Source organism: Cryptotermes secundus, unplaced genomic scaffold, assembly GCF_002891405.2.
Source record: "Cryptotermes secundus unplaced genomic scaffold, Csec_1.0 scaffold41, whole genome shotgun sequence".
NCBI classification, from domain to species: Eukaryota; Metazoa; Arthropoda; class Insecta; order Blattodea; family Kalotermitidae; genus Cryptotermes; species Cryptotermes secundus.
In genome coordinates, this window is record NW_019731215.1 from 101,139 (window position 1) to 116,676 (window position 15,538).

The window sequence follows — 15,538 nt, forward strand, 5'->3', positions numbered from 1 at the left end:
TATTTTTTGTGATAATCGTGGTGCTTTAGCCACAGCGAAAAATCCTGTCAATAATGACCAAACAAAACATATTGACATAAGGGTTCATTTTATAAGAGAAAAGGTTGAATCAAAGGAATTGTCAGTACATTACATCCCTGGATATCAATTAGTTGCTGATGGTTGCACAAAAGGTTTAAATGTACGGAAACATACTGATTTTATTAGTGCACTTGGATTGTGCAAAGAATGATGTTTCCAAACAGTGTTCTGAATAAGTATTTAAAATACAAAACTCCCAAATTGTTTAAGGGGGAGTGTTATGTTGGCAACTCTCAGATACTGAAATATAATGTTAGAGTTGGCAACATCATAGTAAACAATTTAAGAACTAGGTTATGTCTTGTTACCTAAGTGATGTTTACTGTTATGTGTAACTACAGTTACGTGTGTAACAACAGTATATTTATATTGTTAAGTGTTACTATGGTTATAAGCCTGTATGTATATATAAGGCGTACTTCTGTATCAAATAGCTCAGTCTTAATAAAGCAGGAGTAGAGTGAACACTGATTCTCACTTATCATTCGATCCACGTGAAGTAACAAAAATAACAATATTTACTTCAGCACCCTGTTCTCAAACATCCTCAATCTGTGTGACATACCTGAAATGTGTGACTTTATTCTGGGGACGCTGATCATGGTCATGGATGGCATCCTCCTCACCAGTAAAGAGTGAGAGTTTTGGATCAGTCAGTGCCACAAACTCCTCCACTGACTCATCGGGATGTCCCTGGTACAGTCTCAAATCAGGGTCATCCAGGATTTGTCGACAGAGTGCACATTTGGATCGCATTCCTCTGAATGTTCGAGAAAAAGCTTCTTTCTTTCTGTAATATGCACAATCATATGCCAAGGACACTACATTCAAACACTATAACACATGCATAGCAGAAATAGGAACACTAATCAGAAATAGAAAATTACACTATATACAATAATATGTTTAAGGAGAGTGGACTGTATAAGTTTCATTAATGTTGTTTTTTAAAAACAGCCTTGGCAAGAAATGGATAGGTATTAATTAATTATATTTACTAATGCTCTATGAACTGCTGGGGTTGCATGTTTACTTGTGTTACAAGCACAGACCAGGCATCAATCACTCAGAAATAATATCACACATTTAATTTTTTAATAATAGTGCAGCTGTACTCAGTCTACATATGTAAACTTATATTTAAATACTGTTCCAGCTCTCGCAACCATTTATCAAATTATAATACAAAAAAGAATGTACAATGGTACAATATAGGGAAGAAAGAGTATTGTGCAATTGCCTAAGGGAACTACTAACCACAAATAAGTAACACCTGTATTAGCCCTAATCTATTTTTCTACTGTAAGCAAAATTTAGCCTTCAGGAGGGTATTATACAGGAAATTTCTTTATGAAAAAACTGCAGAGAACTGACAGCTTGCCAGTTCAGTTTGTGGAGACAGAATGCATCCAATTTGCCACATATTAGATATATGTTCAAACTACAAAATATTATGGAGACTAACGTTTCATCTTCAGGATCACCACCGCTTAATTTAACCTTCTTCTCATCCTGCAACACTGTGTCTGCAGTTTCTATTGTCTTCCTGCTAAGTGAATCTTGCACTACTGTCAACTCTTCCCTGTTCTGTTCTTTCTCATGAAGGCCATTCTCAGGAACCTTGCATTTACCACTATTCCTCTTGCTGGAACTTTTAGCAAACATGGATGTGACAATCATCTGTTTACTGCCATTCAGTGCAGCACCCTTCTTAGATCGTGTTGAAGCTGTTAAAAAAGAAACACCTTTAACTTCTCCTTTACAGCTTTAGGAAAGTGCAGGAATATAAAGAGTTAATGCAAGTCAGGTTTGCATGCATGAAGTTGATGGTTATGGGCTGGACACAGAAACGAAGCGTGTTTAATTGTGTAAAGAGGGAGATCTGTGTCCTGTTGGGAATCATCTGACCCACAATCAGCCACTATAATTACTGAGCTATACCAACTCATGCAGAGATCCTTCCTATTCTGTCCAGCAAATTAACTGAACAGGAATACTATGTTTATTTTCGTACACAGATCAGAATAGTCAGAAGATGGCTAAACACAAATTATACTTACTTGAGGACGCACTGAAACTATTTTCAACATTTTGAGCAGGAATTTTCTTTGATCCCAGTGGGGTGCGTGACTGTGTATTGGAATCAGACAGAACTGAATGCATAGACCTGGTCAACATTTTTAGATCAACATCCTTCTGTTTCCCCTCCTTCACATCTTTGTCACTGTTAAAACTTCTATTGGTAGAGTCTTCCTCACACAGTCCATTATCTTGTTCTGATTCATCAGAATTCATTGTATCACTCACTTTACTGTTCATTTTACCATTTCCTATTTTACTGAGTTCTCCTTCAGACTCGTCATTCTTAGCTGCTTGTACACATTTATCACCAGTTTTTTCTTCTTCTAGCTCAGTTAAGCAAAATCGATATTCCAGACACTTCATCATTTGATTGCAATATTGAGTCTAGTAGGAAGAAAAACAACAATTTTATGTCACATTAAACTGAAAAACTATCAGGATGACAATCAAAGATTTAAACTAGTACTCCCTCAAAATTCCAAATCTTGCATTCTCATCATGAGGGTAAAGTCTTGGAAGGTAAAACAGGTTCTATTTCACAAGTAAAGATGGAAGGCACCATGCTATGGGCCAAATGGTACTGGGAAGCAAAAGATAAATCACTGATAATGATTCCTTCAGGGCACTGAGGCCAAACCACATCATAACCAGCCTTCCATCTTTAAGCAGACCACAGGGTGTAGAATGGTAATAATAGCATACCCACTGAAGATGAAGTTAAAAGCTGGACCCCATTAGAAACCAAGGGACTTTACTGGACCTGGGATATATCAAGAGTCCATGGTCAGCTTTTGAGTGCCCACCATCTAGAAAGGATCCCAATAACTTACTTAAAGATGAAAATGCAAAATTCATTCAAGTAGTTCTTGAGAAGAGTAGACGAAACTACCATTGAAGAACCATTAGGTTTACTTTGCATCTTCAATTTGCTCAGTTGCACACTGGTCTACGTATGTACAGACTAGCAGAAATTATACAACTTTTTCTAAGACAGTTTGTGCCTTATAAAAGGGGGGGGGAAGAACATTCTTCTTACAACTTTCAGTGTCTGCTCTACAAAATTTTGCAGGAATATATCCATTGGGACTACAATCTTCACAAGCAAGCATGCAAAAATGTATCAGTTCTGAGGGGGCCAGGTTGTAACCTACAGTGATTTAACACAGCTGAGTCAGAACTGCTCATTTCACAAGTCAAATGCAGTAGCAGTAGTAATATAAGGTTCAGGATTTATGACTGAGACATCATGCATCCTTGCTTCATGGTAGTTCTTCAATGATCTGCTAGGATAATATTGAAATTAAATTGTAATGTGTATATGCTAGTGGTTGTTGCAACAACACAAGTCTATATGCACATGAACAGATCTGATGTAAGTAGCGCACAGAACTCCTGCATGAAGATATAAATGTGCAGGCTAACAAATAACCTCTCTGGAGAAGAAATAGAAGCAATGATTCCAAATCCCACCCCCAAACTATGGCTGCAAAATCATGCCAGTAAAGATAATAGAGGCACATGTTCTTATAAGCAAATAGGACCTGCAATAAGACATATTTCTGCAAGTTTAGTGGACTACAATTTCTTCTGAAGATACTGTATTTGTTTTCTCACCAAAGTTGGGGTGTGTGGTTCCAAAGCTTTCCACTTCTGCTTGCAATAATCCTTCACTGTGACTTCTCCATTAAATAACCTACCTTCCAGGTTCTCTGGCCTAATCAAAAGAAAAGACAAATAATGTTCATTACATTGATGTAACTTTAAATTTCCAGCACAGCTGCTGTAAAAGTAAATAACTATTTATAATCATGAACTTCTTATTCTGTTTTATGACATACACAAGGCAATGGCCTAATACTGATTGAGGTATCTAACATACCAGATAAATTTCATGAATGTCTCAAGGCTTTATAATATGCCAATACTCCAGCTGTGTCAGTTACTTTTTTTTTTATGATAGTTTACAGCGGTTATAAATACAAACCACTCCATCCAATGTGACATATAAGTTTTTACTATGTTAAAACTTATCTCCCTTACATGTTTCGGTCCTTACGGGTCATCTTCAGAGGGAACATCATTACAAACTGGAAACTACCATCACAATAGGTGCTTTGATTTAAAATACATACACTTATATCCTATAATGCACAGTACGCTTAAAGTTGAACGTTTCACAATCACAGCAGATTCCTGGTGTTGTAAAGATTTTAAAAGTTTTGTGGGGTTTTATGTAGTTTTGTCATTACTTCAATGAGAACCCATTTCTTCGGAATAGTTTGTTGGTCCTGAAAAGGACCGTGGTTGCTGAGATGCTTGACCGGTGAGGTAGCGCGGCGCGCACCGGTAGGGAGAGAGGTTAGTTGTGGTGATTTGACTGGCCACAGCACGGCCGCTGCTGGAGGTTGCTTGATCGCCATGCGGCAGGTGAGTTGGAGTTGCGTGGCTAGCGCAGTGCGGTCGTAGGAGTGATGAAGCAGTGGCTACGCCAGATGCCCAGTGGGTCGGACAGGGACACAACCACCAGCGAGTCCAGGCAAGGTGCCCCAGTGAGTCGGGTGTGAGAGAGCCGGAGGGCCGAGGCAGTCGTGCCTGGCACAGCCTGCCGATGCCTCCGAAGACCGAGCGCTGGCGACGAAGCCTGCTGGCTGATGTTGCTTGGTGTGGATTGATCGTAGACTGATGATCGACTGATGCTGCCGGGTTGCCGCTGCTCCTTTTTATACACTGCTCGGTGGGCGGAGCGAAACTTGAAATTGAGGAGGAAGAATTTTCAGGGTGCTGATTGGCTAGCGCGCGTGATGCTGTAGATGGGTGCTAGCAGCAAGCGCAGTATAAATGCGAACGTTTGGAGCAATTTGATTGGTTAGCGTGCGTGATGGTGAAAAGTGATGTGAAGAGTGTGCGTTGCAGAAAATGCGTGATAATGTGGGATGTTCCCACAGTTTCTAGATATTATTTAAAAAACCTTTATTGTCAATAATTAAAATTTTTTTAAACCACGCAGGTTTGTGTCCGTACTCCTATCGTCCTTCTTGTATGGGGCAGATTTTGTGCCGCCTGTCTATCTTGATGNGTATGTATTTTAATTCAAAACACCTATTGTGATTGTAGTTTCCAGTTTGTAAAGATGTTCCCTCTGAAGATGGCCCGTTAGGACCGAAACATGTAAGGGAGATAAGTTTTAACGTAGTAAAAACTTATATGTCACATTGGACGGAGAGGTTTGTATTTATAATTGTTAGTGTGACGGACCAGAATGAAACAAATCAAATTTACAGTGGTTGTTCAAAATAACTTAATAGATGGCACAAATATAAACAAATTAATAATATACCATATCAGCCTCTGCAGCTTTGCCAGATCTCATGTGGTACACCTTGTTTCTACCATTCAATTTCTCTGCACGGTTTGCGAATGCACAATACATGACTGTACAACCTTAATTTTACTTACATAAACCAAAGTCTGCCACAGTTTAATATGTATTTGCAAATTACAGTACCCTAATAATGATAAACAATGAATAATTTCAATTGCTAATTTACTGATTTGATTTATATTAATGATCTTCCTTTAGTACTAAATAAGATTTCTACCCCTATTCTTCTTGCTGATGACACTAGTGTAATTATTATTGAACTTAATCCCTTGGTTTACCAAGACAGATTAACTGAAGTTTTTAAAATTTTAAATACATGGTTTAATGCCAATTTATTATCTTTCAACTTTTCCAAAACAGATTATATTAAATTCACAACAAAAAATTCCTATGTGCAGGACAACTATATTAGTAGTGCATATGGCAACAAGAATAATTCTAATTCATGTTATATAAAGTTTTTAGAAATTAATATCATAAAAACACTATCATGGAAGAAACATGTTGATCAACTTCTTCCGAAACTTAATAGTGCCTGTTATGCGATTAGAACTGTTAAGCAATATGTGAATCTGGAAACATTGTTGATGGTCTATTATGCTTATTTCCATTCTGTTATGCATTACAGTATTACTTTCTGGAGAAATTCTTCATATGCTGTTAATATTCTTCGTGTGCAGAAGAGGGCACTTAGAATAAGGACAGGTATTAGTAATAGAAACACTTATAGTTACTTAAAACATTAAGAATTCTCCCTCTTCAAGCTCAGTATATTTATTCTTTATTGTATTTTATGGTTGATAACACGGGCTCATACCAATTTATATCAGAAATACAAGACAGGGTTACGATCTTAATCTTAATCTTCATCAACCCTCAGCTCATCTATTTTTATATCACAAGGGAACTTACTATATGCACATCAAGACATTTAATAATCTTCCTTTATACTTAAGGCAATTACACAATAATTGTAAGTGTTCTAAATCGGCTTTAAAGGAATTTTTGTGTTGCCATTCATTTTATACATTGGAAGAATATCTTGATTTTGAATACGATAAAAATAAATGTATAATTTCTTTGTAATAAGTGATTAATCATACATAATTTTCAATACTGGGTTCTTAGTATTGTCTTTGTGCCCATAAATGTTATGATATTGTATACTGTTGGTTGACTACATGTACGTTTGTATTGTTTTTCCTTTCTATTGGTTATGACAATTCCCACATCCTTATACTTTGTAAGGATCTATGGAAATAAATGTATATGTATATAATAGATAGCAATTACTTCTCATTCACTGCTTGAAGTCTGGTTGCTTTACACTCAGGACAATCATTTTCACAAAGCTACAATATGTAAACTTATTTTAAAAACATTCACACAACTTCACGCACTTCCAATCGTAAACTGTGGAAAGGCGCAAATAATTCCCGCGCTTACGTACCGACAATTTCAACTTCAGATCGCATTGCTGTAGTCATGCTGTAGTCACGGTCGGTCACCGGTCGGTCACGGTCGTATCAGATACCAAGTAGTCCTGGGCTGGGCAGAAGTTGATCCGTGGCTGTTGCGAACAGTGATTCTTGTCGGTTCTTGCTACGAAGCTACTAAAGTCGTTCACACGGGGCAGCAACTCAATGCTATTGGCGGGCAACATAGCCAGCGTGACGTCGTGAAGCATAACTGCTGCCGCGGTGGCCAGCGTCGTGGACGTTCAATGCACGTTAACTATCACGTTGCAAACTCGAAACACGCCCTCTTCATTGATGCCAACAGGGAATATTATGGGGAATGTATTTGCCTAAGGGATTTTAGATTTCCACGCAGGTGAAGTTTATTATTCTGGTTTTGTAGGTCATTGCCTGTGGTCCGGAAAGTTGTAGTTCCGTAACCTGTGTTGGTTCCTATTCGACTCGTGTGGTTTTGAAATGTTTAAGAAAAAACATAATATTCCACCGAGACCAAAGCCACCAGTTACGGAACAAATATTAGATGATATAAACAATGCTCCAGAAGACGATGTTGTCTTTATGGTCATGACTTCTACATCAGGTATTACGGGGAAAGCTATGACAGTATTAGCAGTTTATGTATGGATGTAACAGTAAAATGTACCAGTAAATTGTGACCAGTTATAGAAGGTTGTTTGTGTGATAGTCGGTATTACATTAGTATAGCCCCATTAACATTAATCAGTCATCATATAGGTGGTTCATGCAAAATTGCGTTACGTTTGGACCATATATCCTCCCAAATATTGGGTTTGATGGTACGGGAAGGTAAAGTCCCTACGCATAGTAAGTACCACGCGAAGAAATATGAGGGAGTGGAAAAACATCTCCATGCTTTAACCTGTGCACTAAATGTAGATGAACGATCAACTGCATACCGCTCCTGCTTTTCCACCGGTAAATAGCACTGAGTACCAACTGGAGAAGGGGCTAGGTGGGCCCCAGAGTGCTTTGTGCAAGGAGGGAAGTTGCATGTGACATTTGGTTTGATAGCGTCTTTTAATTAATGAGTAAAATACAGGCGTCTGTATGAAAAGGACATAAATTAGTCATCACTGGTACTACAATTTTAGCGATTAACTTCAATTTTTAATCAAATATGTTAAAATTTCATTTCAGATTCCTCAAAAAACTGCTCTGCTGCAGTCAGTGACACCCCTTCTTCACAAATTGTAATTGAGAACATTAGTAACCCAGAAGCTGTGTACCAGAAAGTCCAAAGTTTCTTAGAAGTGAATAGTAACTTGCAAACTGTGATGCAAAAATTGCAAGCACAGAAGAAGTCTCTTGTGACAAGTGATTCTGAATTAAAGAAAATGGCAGAAGATATAAGGAGGCAAGCAACTGATGCTTTAAAATAACTGCAAGAAATGTACTGGAACTCACTTAATATTTAACAGCACAGCCATGTGTTAGAGATTTGCTTTAAAGAGAGAGACAACATTTCTGAGGTAATATAAGTCCAGTGAACATCTAGACCTCCAGTTTTGAACTGGGAGTATGGTCAAAATGACTATTTTTACAGCTTTTTCTGCACATGGAATGGATAGTCTCTTTAAAATTAAAATGACTATTTATTTGTGTTTATAGTGAATGATAATGAGATAAAATTAAGTTGCCACTGCAAAATGTGTAGAAAGGCTGATCTAAACTATGGAGATTTAATTTTAATTTCTATATAGTATGATCATTTTGGAGGATAAGCTTTTAAGTTTGGTATTACTTGTATAATATTTTTAATAATGTTCCAATTTGGTGCAAAACCAGAGTGTCACAACTTCCATTTATGATGTTGTATTTTAGCGTCCTGTTGCACTGATTCATGTCCATGATGTGTATGTATTGACTGTCTTCTAGTGCACACAGTCTCTCTTGTCACTTCACTACATGTTTCAGCATCATTGTGCCATCCTCAGGTGTGTTATTTACGTTAAACTATTGCACTGCTCACCATCATGTGTCATTTATAAAATGATTTAAAATGTATATTCGTCATGTACTATAATAAAATTTATATATTAAAATTCTGTCAAGATTTATCATCTTATACGTCGTATTTCAAACTCGCATATTATATCAATTTTCCGCTATGGGAATCATTCTTCCTATATTTTGTGTATACCTGCAACGTGAAAATGTTACTTATTAATGTTACATTTTGACTTCTGTTATGTGTTGTTTTGTAATGTTCAGTACTCGCTGCGTCCTGTGATGTGTCCTTCTCTTGTGGTTGCGTGCGTTGTATTGCTGGATGTGTGTGTGTCTTCGGATTGATAGAGTTATGATGATGTGGAGGTAAGTGGTGGAGCTGTGTTATGTTGTTCCATTTATGAACTGGCTATCTCTTTCTTATATATAGTATGTTGAACTTAGTTAAGGCAGAAGCCTTCCCAGTCAAGAACGCTTTCCACTTTAGCACAGTTTACTACCTTATTCAGCCTTCAAGAAATTTCACTAATAAAGAACCAAAATGTTCACTGCTTTCTTCATCAAACCCTCTGGTCACTATCTTTAGCCAGGTCAATAGATTTCATATCCTTACTCTTCAAGAGCCCTTAAAATACTGTTTTCTTACATGATATTACTTTTAAGAACTTAAAATCCTACCCAAAGGATTATGTTCTTTTGTATGAATAAGGTATCATAATGTGTACTCTTCACCGGGTATTATGATGGTGATCTAATGAAGGATGAGATGTGCAAGAAACAGGACTAAGAGAAATGCATTCAAATTTTGGTCAGCAAATCTGAAAGGAAGAGGTCACATAGGAGACTTAGGTATATATGGAAAGATAATAAGATAGTTCTTAAGGAAACAGGATGCAAGGGTGTGGACTGGATTTCACTGACTCAGTAATGGTCTCTTGTGAATACAATAATGAACTTTCAGGTTCCATAAAAATTGGGAAATTTATTACTCAGTGATAATTAGCTTCTCAAGGAATCTGCTTTATGGAGTTAGTTGAGAAAGTTGCAGGGAATGTGGAAGAGGCTTTGTTATTCCACTTCAGTCTGCATCAGTGGAAACACCTAATGAAGGTGTGTTGTACTTGAAAGAACAGTATTCATTCAGACAGATTGGACTTCAAGCACTTATTGCTATAATCTCTGTATGAAAAAATACCATATGTACAACAAAATATTACACAACATTTATTTTTCTTTGACAAAATACCAGTTTGTAATTCAGGATTGCTGATGCACAACAGAATGGAACACTGGTTCAGCACAAATTCAACCAGAAAGACAAATTACTTAACATATATATCTAGGACTTTTGTGTGTATAATATATATTCATAAAAAGGCACTATTTGTATGTATTGGTATAGTACAGCAATGCCTCGCATAGTCCAGGTAACCAGTTCTGCCAATATCCCGGACTGTTTGAAACTGGACTAATCGAGGAGCTAAATACATACAAAAAATGATAATTGGTCCAAAAAAATCATGTTTTTTGCAATTCATTTTTTATTCTCTAAAAATTGCACTACTGGTGTCTGCACATTTATCTTCTTTGACCTTTCATCTTCATACATTTCTCTCTAACAACGAATTGCATTGTTCATCGTTCGGCGAATTGTAAGGGTACGTTCAATATTGGGATCAGCTTCCATAATATGCTCTGACAAGGTTTCAATAATTCCAATAATTTTTGACAGTTGTTCAGCTCTAAGTTGTCCTCCCGTTCTTCATCTATGTTAATAAGTGTTTCATTTTCTAGTTCATTAGTGTTCGATTTGATGCACTCAATTACGTTGACAGAATCCAACTTATTGAAACCAAGTTGCTGTCCAATTTCCACCATATTAGTGACTTCAGCAAAATGAGTTTCAAAACCAATGAAATCATTTGCACAATGTGGTATATGTTTCCATACTGCCCTCATATTGCTTGCCATTAATTCATGCCATGCTTCACCTATATTTTTGATAACGTTTCTGATGATGTAGCTCTTCCAAAATTCCATTAAAGTAGTGCTCTCCCCACCTCCTCAAGCGATAGCTGTCAGAGCTGCTCAAGAACGAATGACCTGAGCGTAGGTACATATACACTGGGGAACCCCAGAAAAAATTGAAATATGTATCGTATCACATAATTTTAAAACCACATAAAAATAAACCGCACAAAAAGAGACTTGACTGCATACAGGGAAAAAACCGATCATTTATGTATTAAAAATAATTTTGTGTACTAATTTTTTAGAATTTATTTTTATTTTGCTCAATTAAAATTTAGTCTGTTTTGAAATTTTCAAACCGGAATATAGTGAATCCAGACTATGCAAGGTATTGCTGTACTTGGTTAGTACATACACACAACCTAACAGATTACAACTAGCAGGTGGTTCTAGAGCAGAAATTCTGTGACCTGGGATTGTGGTGTTATTCTAGTGTACATGTAAACACGTATTACATTTGTAAATAAATGTAAAAATTTAACAAACAGTTTAAAAGTGATTCAGTTATATCCACTTATTTTTAAAATCAATATCAGTTCCAGTCACCACAATAAGCCATAGACAGAAATACTAATATGAGTTTTACAAAAATTAACTAAATAACCATGTGCGATTTAAGGTTTCAACAGAAGTGTATACCAATATCACAGTTTCTGAGATGTAATGCTCTGTAGTATAGTAGATAGGTACCAGTGTTTCTTAGGAATCTGCCATCTCCATCTTCATGGTGGACAATGAAGCAGCAGGTTCCTCCCATACATTAGCACCGACCTTCCAAACTACATGTTTCAAATTCCAGGGGACTGTAATCTTGTAACTAACCAGTTCTTGGAGTGAAGTATAATAGCATCATGTTTCTTGTTCACTGGACCAAAAATTATCCCATTCTTCCTTTATGTATGTTTAATCAAGAATGACAGATGGCAGTGTACTCTTCGAGTTCTTTACAACCTACTCCCACTTGTCTTACACTTTCAACATTATGTAGATTGACAAGACTGATTGCACTTCATAATGCCTGAGTGTGCTATGACAGAACTGTTGTTGATTGTGATGGTTATCATAATCATTAATGGTGGTAGTAACAAAGCTTTTTATAAGAATTTACAACTTGGTATAGAGTTGTCTATATAGGTTGGATAACACTGTTCCAAACATTTTAAAACTGGAGATTGACAATTAGAAAAGTATCAATTGACATTCATTTATATAAACCACCAATCCCATTTTATATTGTAGTAAATTCCAGAATATCTTTAAAGTTGATGGTGTCACAGACTAATTTGGTATGGGGTTAGCATCAAAACAGATAATAACTTTAGTAGTTTACATTCATCACAGACAAGTTCAGGGTTTTTACTGTGTGGCTGTTAATCACTGCATTACTCTGAGGAAAAAATAAGAGAATACTATCAATACAAGTGTAAATTGGAACTGCAGAAGAATACTCTGCTCCACATTATCATAGTATCACAGCACAGTACATTGCTACACTATCATAAGAAATTATCCCTTTCCTCCCAGATGGCATTGGCAGTCATCCAGCTATTGCTACTTAATATGGTATCTATTTTATCTGTCATTTTTGTTCATTGCTACTGGAATGTGGTAACTGCAATGAAAACTTCATTTACAGACATGCATGTCCTTGTTTCACTTCTGGTTGCTGTACTGTGAAAGAAACCGATATCAGAGCATATCATAAGTAAGATGAGGTTGTATATTTTGATAACATTATAGATCTGGCAAGGGCATTTGTGGAGACTTTCTTTTTGCAGGGATTACTAGCAACCAATGATGTGATCTGAATTATTTACATAAGATTGTACAAAATTTAACCCCCCCCCCCCAAAAAAGTCATTCATTTAGAATGACAAAATCACTTAAATACTTTCCATAGAAAACTACAATAAATGATATTACAGACCCCAAGATTCATTACTATCATCACAAAAGCCATTATTTAATCTAAGTGTATGGCAGATGAGTTCAGCTTTATGACAACCAATGCTGCCTCAGTTCACCCGTTAAATAAAAATTCTATTCACCAAACATTTCTCCACAAGGGAAACCATGCCTACCCATGGCACCATAGTTGCTCTGCACCAGCCTACTTAGGCTTACCACCACATAACATACAATCCATTTAAAACATTGTCCATTGTATTTTATACTGTGTATACTATACATCTATGGAGAAATGGGGGAGGACATGAGGAGTGAATATTAAGGAATAAATTCAAAGATTCTCTCATCTGTCCTCGATTCCTCATTTGTCACAGACAAGCAGATTGTGATGTCCAAACCTTAGAAAAGCTACTCTTTGATGTTAATTTTGCATCTTAAAATAAATAATAACATTGACACAATCCAGAACTAAATTAGAAAATTCTTGTATATGCATGTACATGAGTTTAATGCAGTTTGTTATATGCAAAATGGAAGTTTTGTCAAAATACAGCAACTGTATTTTACTTACAGCTTGTCTTAAAATAAGCATTTTTCTGTGAACAGTCTTACATTCTATCCATAAATTATACAATATGATTCTAAATTATTGCCGAGGTTTTCACGGCCTATAATTTTCGAACCAGAAACACCAAAATAAAACTGCTGAAGGAATGCTTGTTTAGCATCCTGCAGTATTGATTCTAAAGGTAATAAAACTTTTTAACTTACACTTTCATATTCCTTAAGCAGAATTAGTTTTTCCAGTTTTAAATTTATAGGCCATGGAAACCCAGACAATAATTTAGAATCACCCTGTATTTCTGTAAATACTGTAAAATGCGACAACTTCCCAATCCTCCTGGTAAGAAACAAATCCTGTTAAAACTAGCCAGTTACTTCACAGAGCTATAAAGCTCATACAAATACAAAAGTGTGGGCCACATGAAATACTACCTAGTTACAGTTAACACAGTACAATAAATCCAAGAAGCCTGTAGCTTGCAGATAGCTGTGGGAATGCTGATGTGGCTTGTCAAAACTGTTCCCAGCCTATATTCTGATGCTATGCAATATGATGAAAGCAAGATTAATTTTCTTCACACTAAGCATTGCCCAACTTGAAGCAATAATTATAACAAGGTCACCAGCTTCCCAATGTGAGGGCCTGCGTTTGATTCTTGGTCAGGTCATTTGGAATTTTTGGTGGACAGAGTGGCACTGGGGCTAGTTTCCAAGTACTTTGGTTTCCCCTGCCAATTCTCATTCCCCTAACTGCACCACGTTCACTAATCATTACATCTAACACTTTATATAGTCCCAACACTAATAGTGTTAAATAACAAACTTAAAAAAAACAATAATTCATATAAACATCTTTGAATAACTCCTTCTGAGTGAACAAAATGTTTGTGTATGAATTTAGTTAGTTATGTTAAACACTGGTGTACAATTAAGTGATCAGGTAGATTTACTGTTTGTACATTTGATTAATGGACTTTAGGGTCAAGAGCTGTGTAGGTTATTCATACCAACTTAATCATTCAATGGATTTATTGCTAACATCAACTTTTAAGAAATTAATAGTATGAGACAGTGACAGAATTCCAGTTAACGTAACAGTTCTTCTAAACCAGTATCTGGACAAATGTACAGAAACATGAAATGCTCAGACTTTATATGCATTAATAGGGAAAATAAATGAAGGTAACATGGCCCTTTCTTAATCCCCAGAATATCCCAAATAATATATGAAAAAACATTACCACCTTTCACATTATATCTTCACGGAATGGTAAATGCCAAAATGTTGACTGGTATATAACAAAGAGGTCAAGTAAAAATGGTTAAATTTCTGGATATGAATATCACTGATTTTGCAAACATATGTCATAAGATTAAGCAGTTCTCCTTACTTATTCAGGTCACTGCTAGGCTACATGTTGTCAATTAACTGAATGTGCTGAAAATTGTATATAACATACTGGGCTGATCTGTCATCATATAGCCCTCATCTCACTATTCCATTCCAGTCAGAAAGTAAATGCTTGGACAATACTGTAAAATACTGATATGATGAAATAGGCTGCTCCATCTTGTTCCAGTTAACATCACCTGATATAACTGAGAATGGATTTAGAACATGATGGAATATGTCTTTTTTTTTAATCTAATAGAAAACCACACCTATCATTTTCTTGCCATTTACATATGAATAAATATTTACCCTTCACCCACACTGGTATCTTATTTATTGGGTTCTATCTGAGACTATGACTTCTACAGTAACACTGACAGTTGTTACAGGGCACACATCAAAAGTTTATACAGAATGACTGATTTCCATGAAGAAAACGTCAATCTCTGTCTGCACATCATCTACATACAGTGAATTCCCAGTTATATAGCATCGTGGCATCTGGAATTGTCATCAAGTCAGCAAACGTTTTCCATTTTTATGAAGTTACCACCCAAAAACAAATTTGCCATACACACATTTTCACCCACCATTTGACTGTTCTCTCTGCTACCACTAGCAGCACTACCTATCACCCTCCTTCAGGCAGTT

General features: G+C 36.3%; 2 protein-coding genes across 3 annotated transcripts in view; one reads left to right on the plus strand and one right to left on the minus strand.

The window, feature by feature from the left end:
• The window catches only part of LOC111866393 (DNA (cytosine-5)-methyltransferase 1), an 88,816-nt gene extending 81,438 nt beyond the window's left edge, over nucleotides 1-7,378 (minus strand). Inside the window, exons 1-5 of one of the 2 annotated variants that reach the window (XM_023855293.2) lie at nucleotides 6,996-7,378; nucleotides 3,778-3,877; nucleotides 2,142-2,547; nucleotides 1,547-1,808; nucleotides 647-871 (exon numbers count right to left, since the gene is read on the minus strand). In XM_023855293.2, coding sequence (XP_023711061.1) covers nucleotides 647-871; nucleotides 1,547-1,808; nucleotides 2,142-2,529 — 875 coding nt within the window. In that variant the 5' untranslated portion in view covers nucleotides 2,530-2,547; nucleotides 3,778-3,877; nucleotides 6,996-7,378. Of the gene's footprint in view, nucleotides 1-646; nucleotides 872-1,546; nucleotides 1,809-2,141; nucleotides 2,548-3,777; nucleotides 3,878-6,838; nucleotides 6,973-6,995 lie in introns of those variants that run through there. The other variant, XM_023855292.2, reaches the window with a different exon arrangement.
• An 11-nt stretch (nucleotides 7,379-7,389) lies between these two features.
• On the plus strand, nucleotides 7,390-8,926 carry LOC111866395 (UPF0449 protein C19orf25-like). The gene is made up of 2 exons (XM_023855294.2): nucleotides 7,390-7,603; nucleotides 8,182-8,926. Exons 1-2 carry the CDS (start codon nucleotides 7,480-7,482, stop codon nucleotides 8,421-8,423), a joined length of 366 nt encoding a protein of 121 aa, XP_023711062.1. The 5' UTR covers nucleotides 7,390-7,479; the 3' UTR covers nucleotides 8,424-8,926.
• Nucleotides 8,927-15,538: the final 6,612 nt, after the last annotated feature.

Bases quoted from the DNA above. Each gene is read 5' to 3' on its own strand.
- LOC111866395 (XM_023855294.2), top strand. From the start codon at position 7,480: ATGTTTAAGAAAAAACATAATATTCCACCGAGACCAAAGCCACCAGTT. The intron at 7,604-8,181 runs GTATTACGGGGA...ATTTCATTTCAG, and splicing joins GGTCATGACTTCTACATCAG to ATTCCTCAAAAAACTGCTCT.